This window comes from Cupressus sempervirens, chromosome 7 (assembly GCF_028749045.1).
Source record: "Cupressus sempervirens isolate cs-2001-9-10 chromosome 7, ASM2874904v1, whole genome shotgun sequence".
Lineage (NCBI taxonomy): Eukaryota > Viridiplantae > Streptophyta > Pinopsida > Cupressales > Cupressaceae > Cupressus > Cupressus sempervirens.
The window spans coordinates 621,424,322-621,439,807 of NC_143124.1; the positions used below are offsets into that span (position 1 = coordinate 621,424,322).

General features: G+C 35.6%; 1 protein-coding gene across 1 annotated transcript in view; it reads right to left on the minus strand.

Moving 5' to 3' along the window:
- The window catches only part of SULA (NAD(P)-binding Rossmann-fold superfamily protein), a 222,543-nt gene that overhangs the window by 147,040 nt on the left and 60,017 nt on the right, over positions 1–15,486 (minus strand). The window contains exon 4 of the mRNA XM_089792284.1: positions 3,694–3,812. Coding sequence (XP_089648410.1) covers positions 3,694–3,812 — 119 coding nt within the window. The remainder of the gene's footprint in view (positions 1–3,693; positions 3,813–15,486) is intronic.

The window sequence follows — 15,486 nt, forward strand, 5'->3', positions numbered from 1 at the left end:
GAACCATGCGAGTTTGACATAGAAGTGGCTTCCACTTCTTCAGAGGAGATATTGGTAGGCGTACCAAGTGGCAGTACCTCGGTTGTCAATGTATGCAAGGATGATAGCACACATGGTGTCAGTGAATTTGTGGTGAACAGTGTAGATGTAGTCTCCTATTACAGTGCAGTTAATGAGTCACGGAGCTTACATAGGAGTCAGGGGTCGCAAAGACATCATGTGGCCAAATAAGTTAAGGTGAGTGATAGTGACATCTTTTCAGCTCTTGAGCATTATGATGTTATATGGCAGATGTTAGCTATATCTAGTTGAGGTGGTCCTATGTCAAAAGAGCACGGTGATAGTTTCTTTTCCCTAGCAAAGATTCATTCACTTCGAGAGGCTGTCAAGATCTTGAAGCATAATTATTTACAGATGATAGATGATAAGGATTACCTTCTTGAGTGGGGTTATTGTTTGTAGTCCATCTACAACATGCTATAAATGACGAGGTGGTATTATTTTATGTAATGTCCCCATCTTAGCAAGCTCCTACAGCTGGGCTTAGTCAGTTCATCATTGAGAGCCTTGCAAGTTGACAGTGTGATTTGAGGGTCTTTGTTGTTTGACTTGCTATTTATAGTCAGTCAATTGTGGACAATTACTATTTTTAGCAATGAAGATGAGGCACTAGGTAATTTGGCTTCTTCAGTTATTGACTGGGTAAATTCATGGAGCTCTACATTATAAGTTGTTTATTAAGATTATCTTAATAAATGACCTTATCAGATAAGAGTTATAATTTGACGGTGTGTTGAAGAAGCCTCTTAAGTGAAAAGAGCCTTCATGAAGCATGTGCTTGGAAGTTATTTAAAATAATTAGCTAGAAGCTTCTAACTTAAAGGTGTGGACAAAGAAACTTTAATGAAAGGTGTATTAGAGAAGCCAAGTTGCATTATAAAAGAGGCTTCATGAGGCTAATAGATTCATTCTTTCTATTGCTTTTGATATATTTTCTTCTGAAGGTTTGGTTTTTCTGAATTTCTTGAGGACTGATTCCTCTTGAATTATTCATCGATTTTCTACTGTTGTAAAGCAAATGGAATTGAGTCTTTTGAATCTGGATGCCCATTCAATCCATTGCTGAGGTGTAGTGAACTGATCTGGGTTTATATAATCTGGTTAGTGGCGCCTTCTATACTGTTGTTACTGTGTCTTGGAGAGCAACTGAAGGGCTGAAAGTTGACATTTAACATCACTGAATTTGGGCACCATTGTCGCTGAATTTGGGATGCCTATTATCAATGGTTGGTGGCAGTATTTGTCTCTGTTTTTTGGGCATTTATTACTCCTTTGGACATCACTTAACTCTGCATACTGGCCTTTATTTATCTGCTGATTAACTCCAAGCTGGGCAGGTTAGTTTCTAGTGTTGGCATGAAATCTGGATGCCTACAATGCCCAGACGACATGTGTTGTAGATACCACTAAAGGTGATCTGTATACTGCGATTTGAGATGCCAATGCTGGCATCAATTTGCTCCTACCATTGAACACCATTGTTTGGCGTTATACTCCTGTTATATCTGCATCCTTAGTGTGAGGGTTTTCTGCAATATTACAGCACCTATTTTGGAAGCCGTGTGGGAGTTTTTCCAGGGAAGGCGATTCCATTCAGAGGGAGAACAATATCACTGCTTGAAAGCATTACTATTGTTCTGCTGCAAATTGTCAATAACAACAATTCTACCAGGTTCTTATTTGTAAGTTTTTGAGCATAGAAAATAGATTGCAGCACTGAATTATCAATTAATTGGTGGTCTTTGCAGAGTCATTTTGCTATAATCATTACTAGTAATTGCATTCCAATATCCGTTCATCATTTTAAGCTCATTGAAATTTCAAGAACACATATATTCCGAAAAAACCACAAGACTGCAAGACATTTCAAAATGAAACAATATTATCCAGCATTACAGTAGTGTGCGCCAGTTGGGTTCATTTCATTTTCTTGTTTAAAACGCATTGAATATTCCATTCTTACCTTTTCTAGTCTATAATTCTGTAATGTCCCCGATTTAAAAGGTCTCCAGAGTATGGTTTTGTCAGCTCACCATCGCAACCCTCATGAGCTGATGTCTGGATTTGGGGTCTTTGTTAGGAGGTTGCTATTTTAGGACTTCCTAGTTTTAGTAAGTCACTCATGGCCAGTTGCTATTTTTGAATTGAGCAGTTTAGGTAAGAAGATCAGCTGACTTTGGATATTTTGTCTCTCTTTGAATTTTCTATGTTGAAGTCATATTTGTTGGAGAGCATGTCGGCTTTAATGATTATTTAATTCACATTTAATAATTATTGTACTTTATATTATAAAGTGTTAAGACTTTATATTATAAAGTTGCTTTTTAAGTGGAAGGTGTGTGGGTGAAGCTGAATGGCTCAATTGGCATTATAAATATGGCTTTTTGTGAGAAGAGAATCATCTTGATTATTATATCGTTCTTGTTAATCATTTGGCTAAGGGTTTGGAGAATTTCTGAGAATTGTTCTAAAGGTTGGCTATGCAAATTGCTGCTAATGTATAGCAATTTGACATTTACTCCTACTGTTGTTTTTTGTTACTAAGGAGAAATCTATTCGGTTGGTTCATGAGATTTGGTGTGAGAATAATTGCAAAGGATTGGCATCATCGACTTTGACTTAGGACATTGACTGTGAATTAATTAGCTGCCCTCTCTAATTCGTCAACCAATTGTCCAAAAGCTGGAAAGGCAATTGCATAAAGGGAGGCCACGTGTTTTGTAAGAAGGGAGTAATCATCACGTTGATGGTGCAATTCAAAATGGACCAATAAACGGCACTCCAACAGAGATATCAATCACATTATAGGGTCTGCGGTTATCACCTGGGGAAGACGTCAACAATCATCCAGACCTGCGATCAGCTAATACATTGCGGCAGCTTCCTTGGGAGATTTATGTTCTGCGGCAGGTGGTTTTTTGCTGATCTTAGGGGGCCGATTTCATGTTAGAAGCCTGTGCTCATTGAACATTATCAATAATGATAATATAGAGACATCATTGATGCAAGTTGATGCTACAGCTAGCTGCCAGGTTCCAATTTAAATGTATTGATTTTGGTTTTGAAATTCAGTCTTTGGTAAAAGTTTGGTGCATGTTTATTATTTCATTTAGTAGAGAATTTGAATCTATAATTAATGTTTTGAAAAATATATATATTCCAAAATTACAAAAAATCAGAAAAACTTTTCAAAAATACAAAAAATATCAGTTGTGCATCAGCATTCCAGTTAGAAGCTATTTTGGGTCTTTACAAATTCGGGCTATTTGTGACTGACAAAAAACATATGGATGCATATTTCATGAACTACAGTAGAAAATCCCCATGTGGTCACCTGAGTAACATGGTCCCCTAAGTAATATGGCCACCTAACAAGTGAGATCAAATGTAGACCAAAGAATGCAACTATAATTCCTGCTAATGGTGTAATAAATAGTTTTGTGAGCTGAAGTAGTCAAATCTCTTACCATCAGTTTCCTTTTGCATGTCAGGTTCAAGGAAATCAGTTTACTGAGTTTGAAAAGATAATGTAAGATATCTACCAATATTAGGTTGCAGATCATCTCCTCATCCTCCCACAAAAAAGATAGAAGATAAGCAGAAATACACAATATCATAATGTATATTATTCACCTCAGGAGACCATCTAGTACCGATTGGTGTCCCAGCCAAATTAACAACTGCATTTGAACCTTGAATATACTCTTTCCATTCTGGTTCCTCAACAATTACAATTCCAGGGTAATTGTTTGCTACAAAAATCCAAATAACAAACACTTATCAATAATTTTATAGCTAGTTAAGAGTTATTCAATACCATCTAACCTTACAACCTCGAATTTTAATGTAACTACTATCACAAATAATATACAAAAACACTTTCTTAGAAGCTTACTTTTGAAACAAAATCATGTAGAGAGTCAACAAAACTCAATTGTAAGAATACAGCTCATGAAGACGATAATTACCATGTTTGGGAAATTCAATATCATCTGGTAGGGAGAAAAATTCTAAGCTTTGTGATTTTGAGATAAAAATCAGTTCAGTTCAGGAAAAACTAAATTAAATAAATTTGTTGGTACCACAATTAAACTTAGTGTTCATGTCCTTTTGATGAGTTTTCTGTCAATTAAATCCTCATGTTTGCATCAAATCTAGATCAATGGTTGTTCTCCCAGTCGATTAGGTAAGGTTATCTTGTCTTTGGTCCTTTCAACTAACACTTTTTGCAAGGTATTGATGATTGCTGCAAGCTGATGAAGTGTACTGTAATTCTTTTTCTTTGAAAGACCGGCCTACAGTTGCAGCAGAAACCAGTGCCAGGCAGATTTAATTTCAAGAGACAAAACAATATTTAGATAAGTTCAAGTTGTTTTCTTTTCATATTCAATTCACAGCAGATCAGCAGAACAACAAAGATAGCAGATGCAAGAATGCTCTTGATGGTTTTGCAATTGCTGATCATTTTACAGTATACATTATAGAGTATCACAGATCAGGTATCAAGACTGGCACACCAAAGGCAGTAAATAGTATATATTGTCATTATTTTTACTTTTTAATTTACAGTAAATAGTATATATTGTCATTATTTTTACTTTTTAATTTACATATTGGAAGCATAAACAATAAAGCAAAAATAATATGAAACCATTTTTGTATATGATTTATAGTAAATTATGAAGTTAAATTTGTTATAAACAATACAATGACAGCTAGTGCTAGTTCCACTGGCCAACCATTCAACACCAATCCAACTTCACCTTTGTACAACATGTACAAATGATACAACGAATTTGAGGTGGTAGGACATTTGTCTGAACATGCAATGTTTATTGTCAGGGGTTTATTAGCATGTACAGCCATGTGAATGCCCATTGTGTATCATTCCTAACACGGGAATCCAAGAATGTCCAAGAAAAAATGGTGTTTCTATACCACATCATCAAAGAGTTGAATATATAAAAAGAGGAGGAAGAAGTAGATGCAAGTGTTTCCCTTAGAAAAGAGCGTCCTTTGAGGAAAGGAAGAGATCATGTAGTCCCTTCGCTTCTTCATCTTGAAGTGTCTTCTGGTTCTTTAATGGTGTAGTAGAGAATCACATATTTTTGGGCAAAAATGAATAAGAGCCCGCCAATGCAAAATAATGAGGCAGTTAGATAAGGCATTCAACATAATGCTAGAGAGATTGCAAATGAAACCATCACAAGATGCCTCTATGCAAACGGTATTAAAATAATAACTTAGATTATTTTTATTTTTAATGGTCTCTTCTAGATATTGTAAATATCTCATACAGTATACTTTCTATTATTTGTAAACTCTATATAAATAATCTATTCTTTGTCAATGAATCATCCAATAGTTTAGCATATTTGTCTAATATGGTATCAAAGCGGATTTTTTAATTTTTCTTCTGAAAAGAAAAATGTTTCTAAAAGCTTTTCCTTTGGAGTATTTTTAGTGAAATTTTCACAAGAATACTTCTGAGGAATTTCATGGGTTTTTTAAGGGAGTTTCTTCCCTACCTATGTTTATTCTTTTCCTCTTCTCTGCCTAGTCATCTACAAGTTGTAGGGTTTGGACCATTTTTCGAGCTCAATTTTTAAAGGAATGGGAGCATTTGTCTAGATCCCAGCGTGTCCATTCTTTCTGTATTCAACACCTTTCTTACTCATCGTGTGGCCACTTTTCCTAATCGTTGGCCCTTCTTCTCTCATGTACTAGCATTTTTATAACAAACAACACTTGTTTTGGTCATTTTTTGATTGCTCACAGGATTTCTGCAGCCCTCAACAACCTTTTTTTGTCTTCTAGCTCCATTTTTATGGTTGTTTTGTTTGTGACAAGATCTTCCTTGCACGTGAGCTCTGCTTGCATTTGATATTGTCTTGCATGCAATTGTAGACCCATCTCTGCTACTCACAAGTTTGTGCTGCCTTAATTTGTTTTTTTCCACCAATCTTTTGGTCATTTGAGGATTCTCTATTTGTTGCCTAAGGATTTTTCCAACCTTCAACATTTTTCTACGGCTAGGGCATCCACTTTTCACTGTTTTTCTCAATTCTTCAATGCCATCCAAACAATCAACTAAAGATTTTTCAACGCTCAGTTTTTCATGTCAGTTTCTAATTTTAATTGTAGATTCTTGATGGGTTTTCCAAAACCTCAACTAGGTTCCCTTAAAAAAAATTGGGTTTCTCATTTTTTGTACCTTGAAAAGCGTTCAATGGTGTCTTTGACCAACATTTTGATAGAAGACAATCAAATATTCAATGGTAGAAAGGACAACACATGAAAGCAACACATGATGACAATCTTTGAATACAGATTTCTTGACAAAATTTCTTTGCGCATAATTACTCATCCTCCAGATGAAGGCAAAGATCAAGATAAATTTGATGAGAAAAATCAAGAAGCAGTTAAGCTTATCAGACTTTCAGTCACCAATGATCAGCTCCCAAAGGTTCCTTTCGGTAAAGCAATTGCAAAACTTTGGAGCCATCTAAAAGGTTTGCATGAAACCTCAAATAAGAGTCATACATTCTTCCTAAAGAACATGCTCTTCTCAATCATGATGGATTATAAGGTATCCATACAAGATCATCTCAATAAAATCAAGGATATTCAAGATCAATTGGAAGTCATTGGTTGCAAAATGGAAGAAGACATGGAGGTGATTACCCTGAATAGTCTTACATCTTATGAACACTTTGTTGAAACTCTCGACATTGCTTCCACTCATTTTAATATTTCATTTTTCGATCTCTATGTAATGCTTCTATAGCAAGATCGCTTCAAACAACAATTTAGCAATGGTACTGTCTCATCTTCAAACGCCCAAGTCTTCTTAGTTTCAATTATTTTTGGGGGAGAAGTGTTAAATTTTAAGGATAATTTTTCCTACAAATGTAATAACAATGCCATGTAATTGGTGTGTTCCAAATGCAGATTTGAATCTCATATAAAAATGAGAGGACATGTCTCTATGGTTTAATCATCATTTAATTAATAATATTATATTAACAAAAATAATAATATGTATAACAATATATATATATATATATACACTATAAGATATATTATTTAACATGAATAAGTATATATAGGAAATGATGATTTTATCAATAACAATAACACTCTAACTAAAGCTACAACCCTAACACTCACTCGAAGCTAGGGAGGATTCGTAGAACACATTATGCTCTCAAGCATTACGGATATCAACATATATCCATCACCTTAGATGTTATCTTTCAATATCATCCGAAGTATGGTTCAACAAGAAATATCGATCATATAATATTCATCATACATATATTCTTTTGGTATGTGCACTAGCATAAAAAAAAAATCCTTGATGCCTACCAAAAGAGTATGTTATATTCTAGTAGGATATGAGTCGTCTGATTTCTAGCACTCCGGAACGACAACTTAATGTAGTCTAATAGATAACAAGGAATCACAATGTCATGGTCTCTATCATGGCAAGTATCAGTATCTCCGGTACTCTGAGACAACAAATGAAGACTGGGACAGCAACTTAATGTAGTCTGTCATGATATTAGGTCAAGCTATTGATAAGATTGTCACCTTACAATAGCAATCCTCTGAAAATACATCAATGGAAGATCGTCACCTTTCATGACATAATCCACATATGCAAAATAGTAACCACCATGAACCAAGTCAGAAGGTTGACCAAGGACTTTCACCTCAACTTCTCTCTCGCAGAGAAGAATGCATTACAAGGAATTTCTCTTAGAACTTCTCCCTCATAAGAAGATATCATTCACAACAGATTTGCACCTTAAAATTCTCCCTTTGAACAATGATCCTAGGAAGTCAGGTCCAATAGTTACTCCCTTTCAACTACATTTCTTATAATGACACTTTATTAATGTTGTTGATGTGCTTGAAGTGTTTATTTTGTCTCTTTGAGAACATCACATGCCCATTAGTCAAACATCTCATCTTTGTGTTGAGTACTATTTATTGACTATTAAGGACTCATTTATCATTTTACTAAACTAAGCCATTGTCCTAATGAATTCTGACATCTATGTAATATGTTGAAACTCACTGTATAGATTAGGGAGGAAGATACGTGTCAACAAAATTTGTACTTCCTAGCATTGAGGAGATAACCATAAAAAGTTGGCAATGACTTCCATTCAAAATCACATATACAACTTCTCCTCTTCCTTAAAATATTCCACCCCTTTTGATAGTCCATTGTTGGCCCATCTTTTATAGCCACTCCAACTTAATGATGTGGCATTGATACTTGATACATCAAAATTTTCCACTCCAAATACTTGCTACTTATTGTCATTAAACAAATCACTAATGTGTTTTGGAAGATCAAAACTTTATGTATGACCGTTCACTTATCATATGTTTGACTATGTAAGAAGTTGTCAACCTTGTTTATGTCTTCAAGGAATAATGTTACTAAAGGAATATTGTTACTTGATCAGTTTATCTAATATCACAGCTGATGAAATGAGTTTGAACCCTCTCTTGCTACACTACTAGCAACTTAATAGTAGGCATATTGCTTCTCAATATTGTCATCAGAGAAAAAGGAACTATATTATGCTCTTGACTATAATGTTTCCCATTCATTACAATGTATTGCCCCATAGACTATTCATTTTCTTTATAACTCCCGATAATGAAAGGGCGCAAAACATGAACACCAATATTGACAAGGATGGCTCAACAAAAAAATTTCAATCTTCCAACTAGAGAAATTTTGTCTCAATCTTCAACCTACAACTCACTTATACACAAAATGATCTCACAACACTCAAATATCATTTGCGCTCAAGAAGAAATCCATTCAAGAGAATTACACTCCAACCATTAGAAATGAAGATAACACAAATGAATAAAGGAGGATCGATAATATCCATGCAACAGTCACTTGGTAAATGGTCGAAAGGACTTCTTGAATCACTAAATCATATATCCCAACTGAAATAAGGGTTTGATATTCATCAAAGGCTTGTCATGAACCGTACAGAGACAGATTTCAAGTGTATGGATGTCGTTATCCCCATAATATTTTGATAACTCTAGACTTCATGAATGGAGGATGAACCTCCCGATGGATATGGTGGACCGTACATGTAAACTAAACTTTCTCTTCAATTTCGAATACCTATTCAATGCCTTTCTTTTTCTGTAGGCTGATGCCCTATTGTTATTCTCCATTTCTCTTCTATTAATGACAATTATAATTATAAGTACCGAATCTTTAATGCTCACTATGTATTCGATATACCCCTAATCCAAAAATATCATTGTCAAATTCCTCCAATATCATTGCCACTACATTGGGCACCTCTAGCTAGCTTAATAATAAAATACAATTTTCCACTTGAATCTCGCGGACTAGTTTTCGATCATTGTTATTCTTGGGATTGTAGAGATGTGACATATGTTGTCGATGACTATTAGAAGAGGTGGCTTTAGTATTGCTCCATTACTATCAGTCCTTCACCTTGATACATGCTTCATTGCCTGCAATCACATACCTATTGCGATCATTTATGATCTTCTCATATAATTATTGCAATCCTTTATGATCTTCTACCTTTTTTTGAATTGTATACTTGATCCTAATGATTCAATACTTGTCTCTGTTGGCTGCATAGACTATAGTCTCTAAATCATGGATACACATTGAAATTTACACTTAGCTATGTTATTTTTGGCAATCTGTACCCCATGTGTTGTATTATGATGTGTTGCCTTACCACATCATTTGATCCTTGATTCTTACCCCATACCTTGGTTGTCGCTGACTCGACTGCCTTTGTTTGTATTCGATCCTTCCTTGATCGACACTACAATGAATTCGTTATATATATTATTTCTTTTTTTCTCAACATTAATGTTGATTGAATCCTGACGTCCTTACATATCTAACGATGTAGTGGAGCAATCGATCGTAAAATTTGTTGATTGTGGTATGGTCTACCATGTTGCTCAAGTTATTATGTTATCCTTGGTACTTTAATCGGTCGTTGCAGTTCACGATTCCTAATTGGTCTCTGCCATGTGGTTGGTGTCCCAAGCAAATATGCTAAGGACATTGACCCCTCCCAGAGTAAGCGTTCCCTCAGTAATCATTGTAATCTCACAAGTCAAAATGTCTGAAGGAGTTTAGAAGTCCCAAGCACACCAAAGGCGGAATCAACGACGTTGCCTCTTTCACCAGACTGTCCACTATAGCTAATAGCTCTGTGCTAATGACAATTCAAAGCATTGTTTCATTCTAATCCATCTTCAATTGTCTCTAACTTAACTAAATAAAAAACCGAGTTTACATTTTGCTCCGCATAATCCGTGTGTAGCTTTTATTATTAAACGTCCTCTTCATTCATGGTTATGTACTTATGCAAAGTATTTCCTCTTTTTATTTGTCAGCAGTGGGTTTGCCTGTCTAGTGTCAGTCATGGATTTATATGTAGGTACGATGTGTCTTGACACCACTAACACCTACATCATGATCCATCCAGTAAGAAATGCCCTTTAAAATGTGATTTTCTTCTATAAGACTGGTTGTCGGATATATCTATTCATATCGTTGATCACAAATGTATTTGCATCCATTTTACATAGATCTTCTTCTATAAGATTTTTCTACAAGCAATAATACGATCTTCTTTATTTTAAATTTTTTCTAAAGTTTTCACAGTCCTGGTAGGGATTCTCCTCTCATGGCCAACATCCACAGTGTGTATGAACCTCAATCATACATAGAGAAAAAGGAATACATGTGTGGGAAGAAGCTATGAAAACTAAGCATCATAGCCTAATGAAAAATAACACTTGGGTTCTATCAAATTTTCCTTCAGGCAAGAAACCCATTGGGTGCAAATAGGTCTCAAAATCAAATAAAAATTTGATAGTAGTTTAGATAAGTACCAAGTTTGTCTTGTTGCCAATGACTTCTCTTAGCAGGAGGGAATGGATTATGAAGAGACCTCTGCTCCCACTGGAAAGATGAGCACAATCAAATTAGCCCTTGCCATGGTGGCTCAGTATGACTAGAAGGTCCATCATGGACATAAAGAGTGCTTTTGCCAATAGTGAGTTATAGGAAGAAATGCAACCTCTTGGATTCAAAGTAGTCAGAAAAGAACATCAGGTACTCAAACTGAGGAAAACACTCTATGGCCTCAAACATGGTCCTTCAGGATGGTACATGAAAATTGATTAGTACCTCACAAATCAGGCCTTTCAAAGTTGTCCTTCTGACTCAAATCTATATTTCAAGACTAATGGCAGTAATATCATCATTCTGGTTACATATGTTGATGATTTGTTTATAGCTACTAGCTTCAAATCATTGATTCAGGGAATAAATTTAAAATAGAATCTATGTTAGTCCTTTGACATGACTAACCTTGGAATTCTCCACTACTACCTAGGTGTCGAAGTCTAGCAGCAGTCACATGGGATCTTCATCTCTCAGTCTAAGTATGCACGAGCTCTGCTAGACAAATTCAAAATGCAGGATTGCAAACCTATATTTACACTTATGGAGTTTGTTCTAAAGTTATTAACCAAATCTTGTTCTCCTTTTAAGAATTAACTAGCATTTAGACAACTAGTGGCTAGCTTGATATATCTTACTACTACTAGACCTGATCTTACCTTTGCAGTAAGTTATATATCTTGCTTCATAATAGCTACCACTTTAGATCATTGGGTTGCAGCAAAGTTCATCCAACGCTATGTCAAGGGCACTCCTAATTTTGGTTTACTCTAAGGACGAACCAGAGATACCCGACTCATCGATTATATAGACTCGAATTGGGAAGACTTTTTTGATGAAAAAAAGTCTACTTTTGGGTATGTCTTCAATTTGGGCACAGGTGCTATTACTTGGACCAATAAGAAGCAATAGGTCCTATCTCTTTCCTTAATGGAAGGTCGTATCTTTTTAACTTTCTTATTGATGCAAACTCTCCACCCAAGGTTGAACAAACCTTGTTATGTTGCATCAACTTAGACTCATGACTACAATCTAAGTCTTTATGTATGTTCATTTCTCCGGATAGCCTAACTTCCTCAATGGATGTCTTAAGCTCTTCCTCCTGTGAATTCCTTATGCAATTTTGGATAATTTATCCATCATCTTTTTGCTTGTAATGACCCTTACTATAAAGGCCACTGAAACCCTCAAACTGGACTTAGGAATTTTGTCAAACAGTTGGCATGTAACCGAATAAGGCTGCAATATTACTAATTGTTGTACAACAAAACCTCAATATATGATGCCAATAATGTATGAACAACAATTCCAGATTATAACACTACCAATCTAAGAGATAGATGACAATATGAAACTCAAATATGAAGTCCAATGCAATTTTGATTTTATGACAGCAAACAGAACTGATTACAATGAGAGACTGTCACAACTATGCACTTCTAACACATCAAGCTCTTGACAATGCAATGTTATGACATGAACAATAACCCAGTTCAGATTTGGAATGCAAATGACGAAACTTTTACAACAGTTATTAATGACTGGAAATAACTATTTATGCAATGACAGTGCTGACTGTTCTAATCCAGAACATGCAATATTTTGGCAATCAAAACTTCAGTTTGTGCACCTGGAATAGCTCCAATTTTGCTGGATATGAATGCTGAATTAATGCCACACAAAGACCTCACAATCTGCCCCAAACCAACTCACAAAATTGCTGTTGCTGCCTAACTGACAGGGCCGTACAGGTACGGCCTGGTACGGCTGCTAGATAAAAATATTGCAGCGTTTTTTGTCACTCCAAAAGCAATAAATCTGGGCGCCTAGGGTTGCTGAATAACCCCCTAAAATATGAAATTCATCCGTCAAGCCAATTAGGAGTTATGAGCAAAAAGTGGGTCCAAACCCTGGACTGGCAGTCTGAAAATAATGCACAACTGTGTCTACAAACCCTGTTAATCAATCCACAAATGCTAGGGCACAACTGAAACCCTTATTCCAACCAAAGTAAACCCTTATAACTGAATCTCAATGAAGTCCAAATGAGATGGCTGAATTACCAACTCCTCAAATGCAACAATTCAGGTGATATTTCACACCCTCAAAGTCGCCAATCCAAGGGAGTGATTCGTTCCCAAAGATCAAATAATTTGCAGACCCAAGAGACTACAAATTTGCTCCACAATGGAAGAAGTAGAAGAAATCTCAAATCCAAGCATGTCCAAAATGAGAGGCCCAGCCCTCTATTTATTCACTTTTCTAAGAAGTTGCTAGAACTTCTAGAAACATCCTTTATAAAATCTCATTATAATGCACTTTTTCTAGAACTTCTAGAAACATCCTTTATAAAATCTCATTATAATGCACTTTTTATCATAAAGTAATTTTATAAAATAAAAAGTGCAACTCAACTTAAAATTATAACATGTAGGCCCCAATAACACATAATAATAAAATATAACCTCTTAACACTTCTTCAAGAGCAAGATATGACCATCTGATCCGCAGAATTGACTCTCTCTCCACACCATTTGCCTACGAGAGTCTGGAATAGGCAAAATCCATGATCAATGTCATGTCGAACTAAAGAGGGGACATTACATTGCTCCAAGATCCAACCTGCATTTAAGAGAGATTAATAATAGTTCATAGAATCAAACTACTAGAAGCATACATAATTCACTATTCTCAATGTTATTGCATGAATTATTATTTACTTCATGATCATTATTCAAAGGTACAAACATGATAAAATTATCTCTTTATTGATGATCAATTTAGCAATGCCCCTTCAAATTTCAATCTTCATACTATCAGCACCATGATCTCTTTTACCATATTAATACTATAATGATCCCCTCCCAAGCTAATTGCCACGACCCATTGGGAGTGGAATGTTATGTGTTGGTTGTTGATCGTTGAGCATGCATGACAGGCTTACTCAAGGATCATCACCGAAGTTGCAAATCAACCAATATCAACTCAGTATTGATGTATAGCCACAAAGAGATTCATTTTTCTGGTCTGATATGAGATGCAATATTTGCTGCAGGTTTGTTGTCATTAATAATTTAATTGTAAGATCTGACAGCCGTGAGAAGTCCCTTCATATGTCTAGAACATTCCATGAAAGCACTGGCCATCAATAACCATCATCAACTATTTTCTTGTTACTCCAATTTAAACTCATAAAAGCAAGAAGGAATCAATTTCTAGAGCTGGTGACAACCTCAAGCAATCCAGAGACTAATATGACACTAGAAGTGAAAAACAAAATTTAATTTAGAAATTTGTATCTTAATTTATATTCACCCAAACTGCAATATGCCACCTCATCCCATGCCTTCATACTCTCTGAACCAGCTCCATCAAGGCATCAATATATTTATATCCTTACTAAAGCCTTTACTCTGAAGACTTTATGCTCATATATTAACTTAATGGTAAATCTCATGCATAACCGTTCATGAATGATGCTCTAGATTCAGGTTAATAACATAATACTGGCAGTAATCACTTATAGGCAATTACAAGACTTTTTATATAAAAATATTAGACGCCACTGAAGAATGCAGACCAACTTTGATTTTCTAATGATGCTTGTATCATTTTCAGAGACTCATATCATGTTCCTCTAAGAAACTCCCAATCTGATTTGATGACTCATCCCCTTCAGACCATACAAACTATAGCCACTCCGAATACTGGAATAATCTTCAATAAACTGGAAGTTGTTTAGTGCCAAGAGTTACAAATACACTCAGCATAAAATATTCCCATGAGTTCTCCAGAATGTATCAAACACCTTCGGGTCAACTCAGAGATTACAAAATGTCTCAATAGCCTTAATTGTGACCAAGATGGTAGCAGTGGCAGCCTGGCAAGTATATAGAGAAATGATTTTGATACAGTCATTACTGAGAGCGTGGTGAAAAATGGATAAGGCGAAGACTGAAATAAATCAACACACAATACTGATCAGAGTCTCTGATACGGTCTCCCACTGATAACAACACACTCCAATAATAAACTGTAATCTCTGACTTCAAAAGAATGAGCACACACTTTGTGATTGACCCTAACACTGACTAGAATAGCCAAAAGAAAACTCAGATTGCAGTAACACAAGATGGTGAGGGTCTTCATCTTCTAACTGATGCAGCATGTGTCTCTTGTATCTCCAACAGTTATGCAAGCCTTAGACCCTTCACTTGCCAAAAACCACACACTGCAAGGCTCTTGGATAATTAACAAATATACATGTGCATGTCCCTTTAAAGACTGCCATTACAAGAGGTGGTAAAGCTTCCATGGTCCAACTCTTCACATGCTCTACTGTGACCTTTTGACTGCAGACAGAGAAGGCTCGTCATAATCTTTGGAGGTTGTCACCAAAATACATGACTCAGGTC